A 21,519-nucleotide genomic window follows, 5' to 3' on the forward strand; every position below is an offset into this window, starting at 1 on the left:
AAATTGTGTGTCCAGGAATTTATTCATTTTTTCTTGAATATTAAATTTAGTTGTTTATAATTGATTCTGGTGACTCCTATTGATTCTTTGCATTTCGGTTGTATCCATTGTATATATCCACTTTTTTGTCTGGTTTTATTCATTTAGGTCTTCTCCTCCTACCTTTAGCTACTTGGGCCAAGTGTGTATTAATTTTGTTAATGTTTCCCCCCAAAAATCAGGTGCTTGATTAATTGATAACTCAGGAATTTAGAAGAATGCTGCATGCAGCTGTTAGTTCCCTATTTGCTAAGCTCATATATAAGGGCTATGTTTTACCAGTGGCAATTTTTGATCCTCCTCTAAACAAGCAAGGTGAGTTTGCATCCAATGAGCTTGACTAAGCCAAGCCTGAGAAACTGTATCCATTCCAAATAAGGCAAAAGCAGCTTTAGCTCCATTTGGGGCAAGGCTGTGCAGTCACGATTGTATAATCTTGCCATCATCCAACCTGGTTTCTCACATTGCATCTGGTCTCTCAGTTATTGGAAATGCCACTTTGTACTCCAGATCCATATTTCACATGGCCTCTCTAAGGGGTCACCAAATAAGAGTTTCCAATTGCCCAACAAGAACTGAAGGAGACAAGAAATCGTCATGGATAAATGTGAGGGAAGGCAGTAGCCATTGCCCTCTGCTCCCACCGCAGAGGAAGCAGGACCAGCCTTACGTGAGCCCACAGAGAGAATGGGTGTGAAGGCAAACTCTCTGCCTGCTGAGGAACCTCGCAGCTTTCTACCTATAGTCGTCTACATTTAAGGTCCTACCTGTGGGAAACCAAGGGTTCTACTCAAAGAATGTAAATCAGAACTCTAACAAATTTTTCTTTGAAATATTAATTTTTCACTCTCTAAACATCTGTTTAATATTAGTGATAATTATTATTTACTTTGTATACTAAAAGTCTTCCACATTACCGAGGCTAAGACTTTTTTTCCAACCACAAAACTCACAACTGTGTCTGGGAATGTTTTGTGATTTTTCAGTCATCATTTTCTGCACTCTTTTTCATTTTTCACTTTATTTCTTATTCCGCACACACAAAAATAATTTTTCTCTTTTTATTTCTGTTCAGGTGTCACCATAACCCAGTTGGCACAAGCCTGTGTGAAGAGAGAAATGATGTACGGTATATAGATTTTTATGATTTACATAAATATGAGAAAAAGTATAAGGTTATAGAAATGAAGGGCTGAGGCTTCCTTTCTAGAAAGAAAAAGAGGAAGAAGAATCCCATTGGGATCATACAAGTAGTTTTTATTTTCATAATCAAGGTATCAAAGTTCTCTTTTGAGGTGGTAATAGTTAAGTTGGCACCCTCATTGCCAATGCTATTTCCCCCCTTGACATCAGCTGATCCTCATGAGCCAGTGGGAGGAGGAGAAAATGATTGCTTATGGAGCTTGCAAGATATGTGAGCTCCTTTACCATATTAAGTCATCTGCACCTGTGTGTTTTGACCTTTGGCAACTGCTGATTTGCATGTAGAATACCCTAGTGGACTTTGTATCCTAATTATTCAGTTCAGATTTGCATTAGTGCTGTCTAGTCTGTTGAAGTGTGCTCTGAAAATATTGGTTGGAAAGAGAAGAACAGAAATTTCAAAAATAAGAAATTCTGTATACTGCTTGTATTTGCCATACTTTGTTAGCTATGTTAATGGAAGTTTAAAACCTAACAAGCGAAAAAAAAAAACATGTTTATTGCTAACCTCAGAGCATTGATTCAGGTAGCTGATTTTTAAATTATACATTCTCCAAAGATTGACTCTGATGTATTGGCCCTGAAACTTTTTGAAGTAATTGATTATGTAGCATCTCAGACTAATCCCACTGCGCAACATTCACTAAGTCAGTCACTGATATCCTATTGGTAGAGAAAAGATATGTTTATTGCAAAGCACATGAGGATGAGCTGGGTGTCTGTTGAATAAGTCCCTGTTTCCCCAGGTTATTAGCTTAAAGAATGAAGTAGAGGTTAGATGTACATGCTCGGCTTGTGTCCAAGATCCTGGTTGGACTGTGCTGCTAGTAACCTCCCCTCAGTTGGTCAGTGAGATCGTGTGCTTTCTGGAATGATGATGGCAAAATAAGCTCTAGTCAATGTGACAGCTGTATGCCAATGTTCATTACATCTTGCTTTTTAAGGGATGCCCCAGAAGAGTAAATCCTCAAGATAAGACTGAGCATCAAAGTTTAACCTATTGGAAACAAAGAAACAAACAACTATCTCAGGAATCTGGAGATTCAACTTTTCTAGTTCAATTTGCACACTTCCTCAATTCAGTGAGCTGACTTTTGTAAGTGCCTAATTAGCAGTCATACTCATGTGTGACTCATTGAACTACGGAAGCAGGCTAGGCTCCACCCAACTTAGATTGGTATAAATAAAACATGCTGGAGGCTTGTCCTACACATAGGAAAAGGAAGGAGAAGCAGTCCGTTTATTTCAGCTTGGAGAAGGATGGATCTCAAACACAGTCGTTCTGTGAAGCTGAATGATGGGCACTTGATGCCCAGGCTTGGATTTGGCACTGCAGCTTCTGGAGATGTAAGTAAAGCCGAGGGGTGCTGAGTCACTGAGTGTTGATGTGCTTGGAATGGTTGTTAACAAATGTAATGTTTACATTTTGGAAAATTAATAGATTGGAAGGGACTATCTGGGCTCCTATTTCTGTCTCTCTACCTGCCTCTTTTATGTCAAAGGGATTTTTTATGCATCAGTGTGGCAAGAGTTGACTCTGGATATTCAGAAGTAGAGAACCATGTGGGTAGATTTTGATTATTATCATTTTTATTATCATCTAACATATATGAAATTCTTACCTGTGTTTTAAACTGTGCATGTATTTTCTCAGTGAATTCACCAACAACTTTCCTGGGTGAGCACTCATGGTTGCAATTTGTTACATTTCTAAAACCCACAGCTCCAGCTGCTCTGTCTGTGCTTTTCTGCTGCCCCACTCAGAGTCAGTCTGCTCTGTTAGATGTTCCTGGTTGTCAAAAAGCTAGAAGAGACACACTTCACCAACAAAATCAGTGGAAACTATATTGCATGGATTTTGTTGTTTTCTGTTAGTTTCATCTCTTCAAAAACACTTTCTTCTGATTAAATCATGCAATGACTCATAGATCATACAGTAGCATCATTTTCTTCAAGAAGGTTCTTGATTTTCATTTCTTCAGCTACACGTTAGTCATTTAGTAGCATGTTATTTAAATTCATGGTGTTGTTAATTTCTTTTTTTCTCCATGCTGTTGATTTTATTTTGTGGCTTTTCATTTAAGGGGATGTATAGTAGCTGTGTAATGTCATATCTAGTAACATGTCATTTAACTTCATGGCATTGTAAATTTTTATTTTTCTTTCTATTGTTGATTTTGCATTATGACTTTTCATTTAAGGGGATGTACAGTAGCTGTGAAATGGAGACTAACATATCCAGATGTGAGGATACAAGGTAGTATGCATCTGCTTCCAGACAAGATGAACTTACAATGAAACTGTTCACTGTATCTTGACAATAGGATGCTGGACTCTCTGCCATTGTCCATGCCCGCAATGATGGACATATGACTGTGTATGAAGAACTATATTTTAGTAATGATATAGAGGAACTAGGTGGGGAGGAGGATATTGGGGAGGGAATAAGGGAAATGCCCGGAGCCTATGGAACTGCATCATAAAATGATAATAATAATAATAAAATGTAAAAAAAAAAAGCACAGGAAGAAATGACAGGTAACAGGTGTGCTTTATAGCAGAGAAGTTTTGCTGAGCATGTTGGTACTGAAAATGTTTCTGAGAGATTTTCAATCATTTAATCTTTTGACATGGAGAAGCAACTATTATTTTACCCTTAGGAAACAAGACTCATATTAAAAAAAAGACAGAAGACTTGAGAGCATTAACAAAATGAACAACACCTCTTAATTTCTTTTCTGAACTATCTGAGGGATTAGAGTATAGATGAGTGAGAATGTTTTGCTCTTGTTGAAACTCGAGTTATTCTTGTGTTCCCAGTTCTTTTTCAGCAATAATCAGGTAGATAATTTTGTTGATGACAAACCAGCTCCAATAATATGCCCAAGGTAGTTGCTTTTGTTTTGGTACTGGAGTTAAAAGGGCAGAGGGAAACTTTGAGAACATAAAATGTTCTCTGTAATGGAAATGAATGAACTCATAATACTAAGGTTTGAAACCTTTTAGAGCAGGCTGCACTGCTCCCTCAATTCAGTGAGATATTTTTGGCAAATGATTGCTTTGCTGTGCAAACAAGCAGGTCAATTGCACTTTGATCAACAGAGGGAAGTTGGCAGACTAAGTAGCAGATCCTATGCTATGTAGCCTCTGCATTGAACAGCACAGGGGTCCAGTTTCAAAGGCAGGCAGATGGGTTAGTAAAGCTTTTGATTTTAGAATGTGGCAATCAGACTCCTTGAGGAAATTGATTTAAATATTAACTGATAAATCAACCAATCAATTCAACTGTAATATTTGAAAAGGTGACTCCTAAGGGTAAGTAATAACAAGAGAGATATTTGACATACTACTTCACTCACCAATGCTTCCAAATATGGTTCTAAGCTGGATAATTGGCAGGAACCCAGAACTATATCCAAAACTCCCTTGTTGGTGGCAAGAAGCCAAAACTTAGGCCAGCATCTGGTGTATCCCAGTTGTATCAGTGTGAACCTGGGTCTGAAGTGGAGACTGGAGTTAATATTTGGCTTTTCCAAATGGGATGTGGGTATCTCATTTGGGTACTTACTGTTGTGTAATAAAACAGCATTTCTAGTGTTGAATATTATGTCTCTAAATGCCAGTGGACATTGGGAGGTTAAGAACCCAAGCTTGCAATGCACCTGAGTGTTCCATCAAAGCATTCAAGAGAAGTAGCTTGAGTTCATGCCAAGCTTGAAATCCGGCAAGCCATATCCGTTATTTGTGATATTTGTCTACTCAAGTAGAAGAAGCATGCTGGAGCCAGAAGGACAATTATCTGCCTATTAATGTGTAGGTTTTAGGGGAGATGTTCTAGGGTATTGCTTTAGGAGCAGTGATATTAATCTGAAAGCTTCTTAAAATGTCAGCATGAAATTATAAAATACTTCACAAGGTTGCTATTTACATGGGTTAGTTATCAAAAAGTTTTCCTGAAGGGTTATTTTATGGGAATCCAAAAAAGACATAATTGAAAACTTTCACACCTGTTATTACTCTTTGAGCATTGTGTAGGGAAAAATTAGAATTGATGTTCCTCAACGTCCAAGAACATAGTCTGCATGAGGAGCTGATGATGGAAATGATTAATGGAGATTCTAGGGGGCATATTTAAAAGAAAAATGGGATGAATTTATCTATTTTTAAATTGAATTTGCCCTCATCCTGTCCTTCATTTAAATCTGCTCAGGTATATCTTTCTGTTTTCTGAAGGCCCTTTTTGTGCTCCAGGGTAGCTTTGACTGCACCTGTCTTCTGGTTTAGCTTCAAAGCAACATTCTCTTTAATGTATTTCACTTTGTACCTTCGTCGCTTGGCTTCCTTATTTAATGATACATTTCCTGGATGGTATATGGGACTCTTTATTTTCTTATCTGTCTCCTGTATTTATTTTCTACATGAAGAGATCTTGTAAAATATTTGGTTTTGCATATTTTGTGAAGCATTTCCATAGCTTATTTACTTGCTACTTTTATAATTACTGGCAGTCTCTGATTCATTTTCTCTGATTCCACCTGATAGCAGGGAAGATGATCCTTTTGTCCATGGCTAAATCAGTGGCACCTCAGGGACTGCTAGACTGTTAAGCACATGTGAACTACTCAAAACTTGCATGTAGACCAAATGATGCATGGGAGAATTTGAGGAGAGATGATTAAACAGTCATGAACAAATTGACTAGCTCAGAGAAGGATGTGAGCTAGGGGTCATTTTCAATTATTGGGCACAAGCAAAATCACAGATGCTATAATGATTGTGAGTGTGTGTGTGTGCAAAATATTTCTTTCTTTCTGATTGCCTGAACAAATTTATCTCAATACTGGCTGCTCTCCTCAAAGCCATTTTCGTATCATTAATTCTCATTGAGTAAGACTTCATTTTATGTGGATGCTCATTTCAACAATTTCTTCCAAATAAGAGATTACATTTTAGCTTAGTAGAAATCTTAGAGCACTGTTCTATTACTGAGATATTCTATCAAGGGTATGTGAGTGACATCAGCAGCAACAATGAGAGGAAATGTTACTGAGGAAATAACAAATCCTATTTGTGTGCATATCATTAACTCTCTTGTTCTTGTTTTAGGTTCCAAAAAGCAAATCCTATGAGTTCACCAAAGTGGCCATTGATGCAGGTTTTCGTCACTTTGATTCAGCATTTATATATGGAAATGAGGAGCAGGTTGGGGAAGCTATTCGTGAGAAGATTGCTGATGGTACTGTGAAGAGAGAGGACGTTTTCTACACTACCAAGGTACAGAAACTACAGAACACTGTCAGTTTTTATATGGTATTATGGAAACACATTTTTCACCATTTGAGTTCTTTCTTTCCTACTCTTGTGCAGGCAGATCACAGAAACAGAAAACAGCAAAGGCTTGCTTTTGACAGATATGGCATGATCTGATTTGCCACTTTCCATTTCAACATAGTGACTCAAGTTCCCACTGCTCTAATTCCAATGTTTCCTCCTTCTGGTGCACCTGAGAACCATCACAAGATGGCTTAGCTATGTGTCATTGCTTCTGATTTTTGATTGGACTAACTCTGGAATTTTGATGAGTGTACAAATAGAGGGAATCTCTTTCTTTCTTTCTCTCTCTCTTTTTTCTCCTTTCTTTCCATCTCTCTCTTTCTGTTTCTGTCTCACCTTCTTTCTCTCTGTTACACATAAAATAAACATTTTGAAAAGTAATAGATTATATTTTCTTTGTGAGGAGGGGATTAGAGATGAGATGCAGCTTTTCAAAGTCTTGGGAAGTCATTCAAGATTTATTTACACTGTTTGAGTTCAAATACCTATTTATTGAGTGAATTTACTGAGTCACTAAATGTCAGTTCCTTTAAACTTTAAAAAATTGTCCTAGAATATGTCTTGTGCACTTGAACTATTATGTTGAAAAGAGAGCTACAGTGTAAGATCTTTAATCCTTAGCACTGAAATGCATAACATTGATGCATTTTGTCAGTGGGAAAGTCACTTTTAATGTAAAGACTACAGAGTCCTCTTTTGCTGTATCTTAAGTATGTATACATCTATTGAATTTGTTTTTAGAATATGAGTTACTTAACAGGGTAATTTCTGAAGACAGACTGTCCAGAATAGTGGATTGCATTTGCCCTTACCTTTCATCTGAATTTTTCAGTGGGTAACTACTTTTAATTTTTTTGACAGTTGCTTTCTCTACCCATTCTGTTTTATTTATTGTTGTTAATACATTCACTCAAATAAATCTTGAGGATAATGAATATCATAAATTTAGTTTGTTCTACTTAATGGTAGATAGATCCTTCAATAGTAATTTATCCTTCATAGTACACTAATACTCATCACTCAATGTTCGAAATTGGTGTCTGATTTTAGCACCTAAATGTATTAAATCATAAGGCAATATTTATATGTCTTTGTTGTTGTTGCAGCTTTGGGCTACACACTTTCGCCCAGAATTTGTCCGTCCAGCGCTAGAAAAGTCACTGAAGAAACTTCAAATGGATTATGTTGATCTTATCATCATACATCTTCCAGTTCCCATGAAGGTAAGTATTTGATTTTCTTTATTGTATATTGCATGTTTTCACCAGTGGTATTACTAAATGCATATGTGGTACCAGCTTGATTACCCCTGTTTCTGTTGACAAATGTAGATTTGAAAGATTGGATTAAAATTGTTAAATGACTTCACTCTCCTAGCTAGCTGAGGCTCCATCACCACTAAGACTTTTCATTCCTGTTGCCTATTTTTAAGAAAGATGGACGTTTACATCACTGCTTCTACCTCAAGGAGTTGAGTGTGCCACCCTGTGAGTTGTTATGTTACCTCCAGTACAGACCCATTTACATTACATTCCTCAAGAATGTTGAGTATCTAAAAATTCATAGACACAATAAGCAATTCCATTTCTGAGGATACAGACTTCTCTCACTTGCACGTCTTATCTCAATGCTGTGAGGGGTTCACCTGGATGGTCTGCATGTGCGGTCAGGCTCCTTTAGGCTTTCTCCATTTGATCTCTCCTCAGTGTGAGTGTGAGCTGAGCACATTTGAAAGTTTCTGTCTGTGAAGTTGTGTATTTATCAACTGGAATTAAAACTCATTGATTTGAGGTTCTAATTAGTAGTTTCCTCCAAACCAGATTGAGCTTGGGAGACAAAAATATCTCAACTGGAGGAAAACTCTCTCTTCTGAACTTCAGGATTTTAGTTGCCATTGCAGATCATTATGGTTTGTAGTCTATTTTCTCTTAGAAAATTAAGATTTTGTGTTTTTTCTTCATATTCCCTTTAAGAAACATACATGCACATACACACTTCAGTGTGTATGTGTAACTCATACACACTTCAGTGAATCACAATTTTCAGAATGTGGTGTGACCAAGCCATGTAGGCATATGAAATGTCATGTAAGAAACCATCTTCGCTTTGCCTATTATTATTATTATTATTATTTCCAGCCTGGGGATGAACTAATACCAATGGATGACAAAGGACAATTTATTTTAGATACAGTGGACCTTCGTGACACATGGGAGGTATGTAATGCTACAGATAATGGCAGGCATTGTGTAGGAATGTAGGAAACATGTAATGAGGTCTAAGAAGAGGAAGATTTTTGCTCCAGAGATGTCTGACCTCAGACATAGCATGGAATATCTGTGTAATTCCTTTGTTCCTGTTTGTAATGTCAGGGAGTTAAACAATATTACTTCTGAGGGCTTCAAATATTTTAATCTCTGAAGTTATACTTTATTTACTTGAACAACAGAATGAGAGGGAGACAAGGAGAGAAATAGATTTATCAGCCAGTTCATCACCCAAAAAGGTCACAATAAATGGGGTCAGTCATGCAATTCAAGATTTTAAAAGTCCAGTTAAATTTCTCACATGGGTTGCAGCAGCCTAAATATTTTGTGTCATGTTCTGGTCATTTTGGAGGTGCTTCAGTGGGGACCTGAATCTGTAGGAGGACACTCAGGTTACAGAAGTGTTCTTGGAATTTGATGCTGGTTTCATAGTTGGTTTATTGTCCTCATGTATTCTCAGTCACAACTATTATTTTCATGAAAAGAGGTTGAGTATCACCCAGTTAGTTTGAGGAATTAAATCCTCTCATAAATACTAACAAAGCCACCTCAAGAAGATGTAGAGTTGTACCTATACATATATAAATGGAACAAAACATCAATGCGTGTATTTAAAGAAGGAAACCTTTGTTCACATAAAAGGTGTCAACAAAATTTCTGCTGGAATAAAGGCAGACTATGTCTTTGGCTTTGACTCTTGTGACATTCATTAAAATCTTTTTACAAGGCAAGCTTAGCCTCAAAACTGACATCACATAATGTGTCAAGGGATTTAATGGTATATTATAACACTATAAGGTTCATTTTCTTCAGTGTGCATCTGATAGAATTTAATACGAAAATATCTGCATAGCTGTATAATGCATTACAAAAGGACATGTTCTAATAAAAATTTTGTTTCATTAAGATTGTATACAAGTTCAAATTATTTCTAGTTTTCATAAATTATAAGCATGGACTAAAAATCAGAGTACAGCTAAGATGTAAATATATATTTCCCACCTCCCCAGGCTCTGGAGAAGTGCAAAGATGCAGGATTAACCAAATCCATTGGGGTGTCCAATTTCAATCACAAACAACTGGAATACATACTGACCAAGCCAGGACTCAAGTATAAGCCAGCCTGCAACCAGGTAAATCCTAAACTAACAGGGCCTTCTCTACATTCCACTCCTCACAGTCTTCTTCCTTAATTCATACATCTCAGGTCCATGGCTTGATATCTAGTGTAATGACTGATCATTCATTTCATTACAATATGAAGTATCAGGTAAGGGCTAAATTGTGTGGAGTAAGAGGCGTGATGTCATTAATCAAAGCTAAGTTTCAGGCTCCTGTGAGGCATTTAAATGTGTTTATTGAGTTGACATCTGACAGTGGTGGACTCTACAACAAGCAAATGTTCTGAAATGGAATGAAAGACTTTGGAGGCATTGCTTGTTGAATGATGAAAAATAAACTTACAGAAATGTATTAGATCTCCTAGGTAAAGGGGTATAATAAAAACTAAGACAGCTAAACTTACTCTCAAGGGCCAAGGAAACAAAACCAATGAAGCAAGTAGATAAAACCTGATTTGCTACATAGGTAGAGAGAAATGAGGAAGAATGAGATAGTGGTATTAGGCCTCAGGTGTCTATCCTGATGACAATGGTAAATAGTTGAATTTATGGCATGGAGAAGGGGGAAACCAGACAGAGACGTTTAAGACTATTGAGAGCATGTGCAAATTAAAGCAAAGGAAAGAAAAGCAAGATAACATACAAATAATAGTTTAAAATATATTTAGGAATACCCAATACTGCAAATTAGCACAAATTTTTGATGCTACTTCAAAAATGTGATAGTTATATAAAAAAACACTCCAATATTTACACAATATGTCTTAGTTATTTACTATTGGGGATCTTCTTACACAAAATTGAATTAGGTAAAAAAACTCACAACCTAATATTACATATATATCAGCATTTCAATAATGATTTCATTTCTGATATATAATCAGATTTTACAATATCTTTCATCAGATATACAGTTAAATTTATAGGGGTTAACTGAGATCTATGCTGAGATATTTTGAAGACTGGTAACATGAATGAGAACATTTTAATATTATTTTCAAAGCACACCTCAGAATTACATGCTATGCTCACACTATTTATTAAGCTACAAAGAGAAATCAATTCAAGCAGTCTAATATCTAAAGAAGTTGTTGATTCACCAACAGAAAGCTTAGGGAATGATTGTTCTAGAATTCTAAGATAGTGTCATCAAACCGATCTCTTTTCTTCATACTGTGTTCTGTGCTGTAGCAAAAATGGTGTTAGAATGCATGGGGTGTAAGTCTCCTAATTTGTACATGATAAGAGTGAGGATTCTCTGCAATGTTGGTAAAGATGGAGTAGAAGCTTTCCATTTCCTTTATAAACATTAGTTTTCAAATACCAGCAATTAAGCTAAATTACTATGATTTCAAGGTGTCATTGAATATCATGAATGCAAATATAAGATTGTATGAATTACTATGAAATGGCTAGAGGGATAGTGATAAGGATATAAACAGAGCGATCAACCAGCAGTCATTGCTTATGTTTCTGGAACAGCTAAACATGGCCAGGCAGAAGAAAAGCACCTGGGACGCCATCCAAGTCTCGCACATGGCTGTAAGGTTTCAAGGACTTGATCCATTTCTCATTGCTCTCCTGGGTACATTACCAGGGAGTTGGCTGGTCAATGGAGCTACAAGGATCAGCTCCTTTGTCACTCAACTTGCAGCAAACACACTGTTCTTTTGTTCCTTCAATTTCTATACTTTGAATAGGCAGATGCTTTTTCAAGTCTCTTTGCCATGCCTCATTTAGTTTTCATTCTAAAATCAAAGCATTCTCACACTAAATTTTAGGTTTTTTGCTAGGATCACCACTCATGCAAACAAAAAAAAATTTATATTAGTAGAAAATGATGTTTACGTTAATAAAACAAAAGAATAGAATAAATCTGTTTCATTCACTTGGCATCTGCTGAGAATAGGAGATAATCAGAAGGTTCATAGGAAAATAATATACTTAATAATGCAGTACAAACACTTATATAGTTAGAAGTAGAGACGGAACTTAAATAGAAGGATTGGACTGTAGGGTACAGTTCCCTCAAGCAGTTTACATGTTACCTGTTATGTTGGCTCATGTGTTCTAAGACCATTTGCTCTTGATATGTTTGTTACAGGTGGAATGTCACGTTTATCTCAACCAGAGCAAGCTTCTGGAATACTGCAAGTCCAAGGATATTGCTCTTGTTGCTTACAGTGCCTTGGGATCACAAAGAGATCCAAGCTGGTAAGGAGAATATGAAAGAGTTAATCTGTGCCTGCAACTCTATTGATAATGAAACAAGCTAAACATAAAATGTACAAACACCAAGGTTCAGTGTTTCCAAACACAGAGAAACAGAGAGAGGGAGACCGAGGTAGAATGAAACACACTCAGAAAAATTTGATCTGCTCTTTCACAATGCAAATCCTCTCAAATGCTACAGTCCAATGCCAGGAGTCAAGAGTCCATTTGGATGCCCCACAAGGGTGTCAGGGATCACAGTACTTGAGCTCTTATGTTCTGCTTTCCTAGATACATGCACGTGATTCTCACTCAGGAGCAGAGCAGCCTGGATTTGATCAGCAATAGGATATGAGATAAAGGCATCCAAACAAGTGACTTACCCCACTGCACTATTGGCATTATACATTTATGATTCAGAGAAAGTCCAGACAGCTGGACTGAATTTCCATCTCTTGACCACTTGCCAAACACCCACAATAACGGACTGACTGGCCAGAGCCAGGAAGTGGGAAATGAATCTCAACTCTACAACAGTGCAGCAGTTTTATGGTACTTTTGTCACTTCAGATTAGGTTTTTCCTAAATTAGTACACTATGAAAGCAGTTCTATACATGATCTTGTGTTCAATTTCTTTTGTTCAGAAATTCAGTGTGATTCGTGGAAATAGTTACAAGGATAATTCATTCTATTTGACAAAAATCCTCCCTTATTTGTTGCTAAGTCAATAGTGGTCAAATACTAAGTGGATAATTCTGGAATAAGTAATTTGGTGTATTTATTGGTAAGTATTTATTCATTTTGTTAGAAAAGAAAGGAGAGAGAGAGGAAGAGAGAAGCAGTGAGCTAGGCCAGACTGAAGCTCAGAGGCAGTGACTATTCTCAAGTTACTGATATGGGTTGCTGAAGCCCAAGTATTAGGCTACCATCTAGTGGCTGGCTCAAAGCAGGCACATTTAGTAAATATATGTGTGTTTCAAGAGGTGACTTATTCCAGTGTTTCACAATGCCTGTCCCTGAAAGTTTTACATTATTGTATATTACTCTAGGTAAACTGAAATCTGGTGTTCCTCCTCTTTTGTTGAGTATTCACATTGTGGTATTAACCTACGGTCACTTAATATTTGTCTAGGTAATCAAGTCAAGTGTCTCAACTCTGAGTGCTTGTCTTTCAATCACCTCTATTTGACTTATACTGATCTATAAGCGCAAGAGTAATGATGCTGAAATTTGTATTTTTCCAAGTGAACCTATGAATTGTTTCCTTTAGATAAACTTGCAAAAAGCTTTAGGCTTAGTAAAGAAAGAAAAAATAATATGCTGAAATAGCAATCTTCTTTAAAAATGAATTTCCCGATGTGATTTGCAATATAGAAACAATAAATGTCTGCTAGTTTTGCTGTTGCACCTCTGCATGCAAAAGTGGTAGCTACCTTCCATGATAAATACATAAAGACGATATAAGAGATGTTAGGTTTGTGCATGTGTATATCGAAAAACTATATATCTAGCTCTATCTTGCTTTATATACATTTGTAATTCAATAAAATCTGTGATTCCAGATATCCATTGTGTATCTTGGAAGTAGATCTTAAAGACTAGCCCCAACACACTGGGGATAATTGCAATGCTGCAATGGTTTATTATATGAGCATACATATTACAATGATCTATTAACCTTGGATGCGCAATTGTTTCTAGTTGCTGCCAAGCAAATGAATCACATAAATATTTATGAAACTGCCTTCTAAGTATACCAAATTGTACCTATTCCTGCCAATTCTCCAGGCAATTTAAGTGAAGTGGTCAACACACTCTAGATTTTCCCTGTTATATCTTTTATATCTGTGTGTATTTTTACCCTAGGGTTGATCAGAACAGTCCAGTTCTCTTGGAAGATCCAGTGCTGAAAGCCATTGCCAAGAAACGGAACCGTACCCCAGGTCAGGTTGCCCTGCGCTACCTCCTGCAGCGTGGGGTGGTGGTTCTGGCCAAAAGCTTCAATGAGAAGAGAATCAAAGAGAACATGCAGGTAAAGCCTGAGCTGTGTCTCTCAAGTAGTATGCTTGTGAACTGCAACTTCTTCTGGATGAGAGCTTGTGGCACATCTCACATTACTCATGCATCTCTCCCCAGAGTACTATGAGGGCAAATTACTAGGATAGAAAGAGAACACCAAAATAATCATCATAAAGTTTATTGTCTCAAACCTAGGTTGACGACTCACTAATTCAGTGACAACAATCTTATTTCAATTTTGAATTTTTTTGTTATTGTGTTTTATGAGTTCTTACATACAGTAAATTTTTTAAGGGTCTTGGATCTTCTTAAAGTTTCCCATCTACACACTTACATGTGCTGAGTTCAAGGTTGTATAGGATTAGTTTTTACTAAACTCTGATGAATTTTTTTTCCCACTCTCACCATTCATCCTCATTATTATCACAGTAGTATAGTTTTTAGTAACAGTTGTATATTCAACACTATAACTTTTCAGTATGTTGTGACATTGTAGGCAAAGGTAAAGGTGGAAAATCTAGTTCTACTGTCCAGGTGTATTTAACTGTTTCAGTTTGAACTCCTTTTTTGGAAGTAGAGATGCCTGATGCGATGTATTTTCACTTCCTGGTATGCCATCTCCATTATACAGTCCCTCTAATTGAATATTTGCATATATGTGTTTGCCTACATATCTATTTGTTTTGTATTTTGCGTGAAGGTGGCCTTATAACATAGAGAACATACATGATATTTGCCCTTGGGACTGTCTTATTTTAGTAAGTCTAATGTCTCCAGTTTGGATTATTTTGTTACAAATGGCAGAATTTTATTCTTCGTCATGGTTTAATAGCATGCCGTGGAGTAGATAGATTGAGCTTTTGGGTTGTTTATGTCTTTTCTGATTTGCACTGCAATAAATATGGGGTTTTAGGCTGCTTTTGCATAAGCAGATTTTATTTATGTATAAGTATAGCTACGTATATTCATATATATTCCTAGGTGATTAGGTCCCATGGTGCATCAATTTTCAATCATGTTAGCATTCCCTATACTGACTTCCATAATGGCTGAGTTAAGCCACATTCACACCAACAGTGAAGATTGGCTTCTTTATCCCACATTCATACCAGCAATATATTACATTTCCCAATTTCGCCAATATTACTAAATTTAGGTGAAATCTCATTGTGGCACTTATTTGACTTCTCTGGTAGCTAGGAAGATTGAGGCATTTTTCATAAATCTATCTCCTATTTGGATTTGCATTTTTGATAAGTGTGTGGTCATTTCCTTTGCCCATTTCTTCACAGGGTGTTTGATTTGTTGTCTTTGAATTTCTGAAGCTCTATGTAAATCCTAGATGTTAGTCCCGCTCAATTTGTACTGTGCAAATATTTTTCTACCATTCTTTTGACTGTTTTAGCTTTATGGATTATTCCCTTTGCTGTACTGAGGCTGCGTAATTTGGTGTAGTCCTATTTGTTTATATTGGCTCTGACTGCTTCTGCATTTGGTGATTATTCTAAAAAACCTTTACTTATATCTGTCTTAGAGAGTGCCCCCTATATTTTCCTGTAACAGTTTGATGGTTTCTGGGTGCAGATTTTGTCCTTGCACAATTAGAACTGAATTTTGTATGAGCAGAAATGCCCATAAACTGGCTCTTAAATATGCAAACTGGTATCCAATTGTCCCAATAGCATTTGGTGAAAAGACCAAGCTTCTCCCATGTGTTATTTTCAGTTCTCTTATTGAAGATTATATGGCCTTACACGTGTCGGTTCACCTCAGGGGTTTCTTATTCTGTTCCATTTATCTTCTCTTTTTGTTCCAGTATGATCCTGCTTCGATTACCACTCTCCCATTATATATCTTGAGATGTAGAATTGTGATTCTTCCTGTTTTATTTTTTTGATTTAAAAGTGGTTTTAGCTATTCATGCCCTCTTGTGTTTCCAGATGAATTTTTATGTCATCTTTTCCAGCTTTGAGAAGAGTGTGGTTGGGGCTTTGATTAGAAGCACAGTGAGTCTTTGTATTAGTTTCAGTAATATACACATTTCAATGATGTTTCTACTGTTCCAGGAACATAGAACATTTCTCAATAATTTTGTGTCTTTTTAAAAAAAAATTCATCATGGTGGTCTTTTCATGACTTGGTTGGATTCATTTCAAGGGGATAGGCCAGCCATGTCTTTAAACTCTGTCAATAACAGGTTTGCTATTCAACTCCATGCTGTGATGCACTAGGTTTGTTTGCTTGCTTGCTTATTTGTTTTCTTTTTTCTCTTCTTTTCAGAGCCTGAATACATTTTTTTGTTAAATAGGAGCAGTACTGGCTCAGCTCTTTGAGTAGGTTTTTCTTGTTGGCTAAAATTCATTTGTTTATAATCCGCTGTGTTTTTGTTCTCTGAGGCCCTCAATGAAATAACTCCCTTTATTTTATCATCTTCGTCCTGAAAGACAGTTTGTTAAGAAGGAAGCTAAATACCTGTAAATGCTTCTGTGTACATGTTCAGTCCTTAGATCAAGCAAATGGCATTAGTTCACTTTGAGTTTGTTAAAAATGTTGAAAACTCATGTAAAAGTTAAAATTACAGGTAAAATCTTGCAAATCAATTTAATATTTTGAAAATGGTGCCAAAAACATATTATTTAAAATGTATTTGTATGACTCCCTGAAGTATGAATTAAGCTAATAAACTTAACAGAAATTCAACAAGCAAATGTCATTAAAACATTATGGAAAAATCATCTTATTTTGTATATTCGATTCCATCTGGTAAAACATTTTAGTATGACAGCCATACAAACTCTGGAGCTCATTCTGAAAATGTAGGATCAACAAATAAGTGAATTGTTAGATACATAACACAAGTGAGGGAATTAATGATATAGATAATATGCAAATTGAATATATATAAATGAGAGGAAAGAGGAAAAGAGAGAAGTAAGACAGTAATAGCTACATGCAGAAAGATAGATACAACCTTGAATATTCTTGTATGCAATCTACAGGTGGCAATAAATGTATCTTTATTATATAATATATGTAGCATATCTTCATTATATATATCTATATAACACATATAATATAATGTAATATAATAGTTTATCTAGCATACTATATATAATATAGTAGATCACACAATTTTTATAATATATTATGTATGATATACAATATATATTATATGACATATGATGTATTATATTATAAATGGAATTTGTATCAATAACATATCAATAATAATACAGCATGATGTACTGTAATAATGGATAATACAGAATATTAATAATATTGCATTTTATTACATATACACTGCTTCCATATTTTATATACATATACATAAATTATATAATTCATAATTGAATATATGGCTTATAATAAAACCATGGTCACTGCTTTTTTAATTAAGTGGGTACATAATACAAATAAAATCAAGGCTGGACTTTACTAAGAGACAGTTTTTCAAAAGTAGGAATTCTGAAGTATAACATATATGTGTCTATAATAACAATTGGAAAGTTGAATAGTATAAAAGAGCAAGCATCTTGCAATAGGCATTGTGTGTAAGGAGTGATGTGAGGGGACAATAGTGCCAAAGTTTTGAACAGACAATGCTTCTCATTGAAGCCAACAGATTCTTGAGGAAATGCTCCTGTGTTCTCCATAGTATGTTTCCGATAAAGACCAGGACAAGTTGAAGAGAATGGTGAGGAAGGGATTGCCTTTAATTTGTTCAAAGGTATAGTAACATTGCAATATTGGGGAAAACTGCTTTTTCTACACAGTAAGACAGAGAGTTTATAAATGATATGTCTCAAAGTACAAGTGGCAGATATCACACATAAGAGATCTCAGGCTGAGTTTACCTGGAAAAAGAGGATGGAAATGCTTTTTCCAAGCCCATCATTATCACTATTCCTCTCAAAAACCTTCTCATTACCACGTAGGGAACTTCCATGGAGATATCTTAACATGATTCTTTCATCCCTTCAGATTTTTGAATTTGAATTGACTGCGGAGGACATGAAAGACATCGATGGCATCAATAAAAATCTCCGGTACACTACATTGCAATAGTAAGTGACACTTATATATTATTCACAGGCTATTCGTTGTTGCACAAATGCTCAGTTGAGAATAATTCTTCCCTAAGCAAGGAAGACGGATATGGCCTAGAGAATAACTATGAACCAGCAACTTTTCTAAAGACATTTCAAGAAAAAATTCCTCTCTGATTCAAAGATGAGGCTTAGAACTCAAAACAGATCAAGGAAAACTGCCAAGGTTTGCATTATTGCAAATCCCCACATTGTCCCCCACCTGTGCCACAGGCACTTTGTTCAGGGATCACTGTCCATTAGACACAGAAAGCACAATGCTTAAAAATCCTAATACGTTTTAATTCTCCAAAATGATCTAACTATAATGCAGAGTAAAGATAAAATGAATGAGCACATAGTAATCCATACGTAGTAATAAATGGACCTGATGTTTCTTTCTGGATATATTCAGCCAAAGTAGAATAGATTTCTAAGGAGGGTAGACCCTTAAAAGCAAATATCAATGTTTCCTAGGAATGTCTTAGTGGCCCCTCTCTGTATTTCCTAACTTAAGTGTCCAGTGTTGTTTCTCTCAGATGTGGTATTCCCTTGCCTCTTCCTTGTCTTCCTTACCCTCCATCCTAACTCCCATTTCCTCAGCTATTTTAATTCACCAAGGTGAATAGTGATTAGATCATGAATCTAATTAGTCCAGGCGTACATATACCAAGAAAAGATGCACTGGTATTTCTATGGATCCTGAAATCAAGTGTTATTCAGATGTCATGTTTGTCCATCAGTCTTTGGGAGTGATTATATCCCTTGAATTTCTTTTTAGTCATAAAGGTATTATTCCATTGAACTACCTCAGGACTGACTCGTGGAGGCAATATTCCAATTGACCATGGATGGGCTTGTGGTCTGAGAGGAAAGAACTAGTTAATAAGGGCTTCTGGAATGGAATTGATCAATCAAATAAACTAAAACAAAGAGAATAAAGATTAAAACTGCGTAGCATTATTTCACAAGAGCAGCTTGTCCTATATTACAGTTGCTCCTAGTTTCTTAATAGTAACATTTTAAGAGATCAAAATCCTGAGAAAAATTGGAATGGGATGCTGGGCCTCCAGGATTTAACCAACGGCCATATTGGTTCCCTGGAGTGTGCAAGGCAAGGAATTTAGCCACTAGACTACCTTGCCAGGGCCCGGATATGTTTTCATAACAAAACGCTGTCACAGAACTACTCACTTTGTAGTTATTGCTGGGATTTGGTTAAGTAAGATGATTTTCACAAAAAGGAAGAAAGAATATGAGAAAGAATATACAAATAGTAATGCTGATTTCTAAATTACATGAGCTATCATGTGTTTATGTGTGAGAAATAACTGCTGGTGAGACTGGCTAAGGCCACATCTTGGAGCTAGGCAACCAGTATAACTCTCCTGTATGTGGTAGGGAGTCAAATTTTTGAGCCATAAGCATTATTTCCTAATTTTCATTAGCAAAATTTGAATTTTCAAGCCAGAGAGTGTTATTAAACATTTATTTTGTGATATTGGCAGGAGAGAGCCTTAACTGCTAAGCAGAGCTGTCCCTTATGTTAGTAAATTTATTAGTAAGGATAGGGTAGACGTGTTTGTAGATCAGGTAAGTAGAGTGGCAGTTTGTGTACTCAATAGATAATTCCGTAAAGGAGGAGCATATATTATTGAGGATGCTCACTATCAGAGCACTGACTGAACGGACGGGAATGAACAACCAAGCTGTTTCTGCCACCATTCTCATCATCTAAGCACAAAGACTTCATCTCAGGGTGACTTGACCTTAACAGTTTTGCTCCATTTCTTAGCATTTGCAATCTCAATCAATCTGTATGCCACCTTGATTTGTTGGAATAGATACGCAAGAGAAATTTGCACATCATCATAGAGCTTAGATATATGACCTTTTGTGTTGAATCAGAATATATTTATGAATATGTTTTTTCTATATTTTAGCTGAATTATTTAGTAACACACCCTGCAGTACAAAAAATTAAGCTAATATCACTTATTTTCTTTCAGTGCTGCTAATCACCCTAATTATCCGTTCAATGAAGAATACTGACCATCAAGTTTGGAATGTTGATCTGGAATATTTGCCTTTGAAACATGGCTGAGAGTATCTGTCTTTCATTGGTGTGACTAATCAGTAGTGTCTGTATCTCTGGTGATGTCTTTGTCATAGGAAGTAATAAAAGTTTAAATATAACAATGTCTATTTTCTTTGTTTTTTAAAACCTATTGTTAAAATATATGCTAAGTTTTGGGGAAAAGCAATAAATTATAGAGGATAACAGTAAATTGTTGTCTGTCACACAAAAATATTATAGTTCTGGGGCATTTACACTCTTGATTTTCTTATAGATAGAATTCTGCTTTATTTGTAGTTTTTTATTTCTTCTAGAAATTATTTTTTATTAGTAAGGCAATGTGATAGACAAGGAGCAATACAGAGACAGGCAGAGCCATCTACTGGCTTCTTGCACATTCCCAACCCAAGAGTCTTAGATTTCTGGCAAGGACTACATACTGCACAACACAACGTCCATAACATTGTGCATTAGCACCGGTTGTACCTGGAAACAGAGCCCTGCTGTTATCCCAAATGTTCACATATGGGCTTGGGTTTCTTGATTGCTGCTTTAAATACTCCTTTTAAGTCACTTAATTCTACATCTATGTTTGGGTTGGTAATCATTATGCTCTATTATGGTATTTGTTCATTTATGTACTCAGCAAAACTGTGTGTAATATCCTTTGTGCTCCAGATGCTATTTTATAGTTCAATGCTAAATTAAAATGAATTTAAAAATAAGGAATCAAGTAGACTCTATAGTACATAAGAAATAAATCTTTCGTTGTGGAATGAATAATAGGGTGTTAGTAGAAAATTCTCCATGGATTCTTTTTTATACACACATTAGGTAGAGTGAGATACTGATTGTCCTTATCCCATTGTTTTTCTAAAAGTTCACATGACACACAACTTTTCGTATAGAGGCATAAATTCCTTGCAATGAAATGAAAGGCATGCTCACTATCCGGTAATATCAAGAAATATCTTCATCCGGTCAAAGAATTTCTGTCTTTATTGCCTAGCATATGGGTTATAGGAGGTCCAAACTGAAGGATTTTTTTTTTTTTTTTTTTTGCCGTTCCTTTGCCTACTGAGTGTTGAGGAAGGCTTTATTGGAACTCTATTGTAAATATTTAGGAGTTTAGTTATCTGAATGGATATTGTATTTAAAGTTA

The 21,519-nt window shown here is 35.9% G+C and overlaps 1 protein-coding gene across 2 annotated transcripts; it reads left to right on the forward strand.

The window, feature by feature from the left end:
- Nucleotides 1-2,486: 2,486 nt before the first annotated feature.
- LOC101526901 (aldo-keto reductase family 1 member C15-like) lies at nt 2,487-20,479 on the forward strand. Of its 2 annotated transcripts, XM_004588479.3 has the most exons (9): nt 2,487-2,589; nt 6,349-6,516; nt 7,683-7,799; nt 8,715-8,792; nt 9,854-9,976; nt 12,069-12,178; nt 14,043-14,208; nt 18,177-18,259; nt 20,290-20,479. In XM_004588479.3, exons 1-9 carry the CDS (start codon nt 2,503-2,505, stop codon nt 20,330-20,332), a joined length of 975 nt encoding a protein of 324 aa, XP_004588536.2. In that variant the 5' UTR covers nt 2,487-2,502; the 3' UTR covers nt 20,333-20,479. The 2 variants fall into 2 exon arrangements, with proteins under 2 accessions (XP_004588536.2, XP_058525513.1); XM_058669530.1 differs by lacking the exon at nt 9,854-9,976.
- The last annotated feature ends 1,040 nt before the right edge of the window (nt 20,480-21,519 follow it).

This window comes from Ochotona princeps, chromosome 10 (genome assembly GCF_030435755.1).
Source record: "Ochotona princeps isolate mOchPri1 chromosome 10, mOchPri1.hap1, whole genome shotgun sequence".
NCBI lineage: Eukaryota > Metazoa > Chordata > Mammalia > Lagomorpha > Ochotonidae > Ochotona > Ochotona princeps.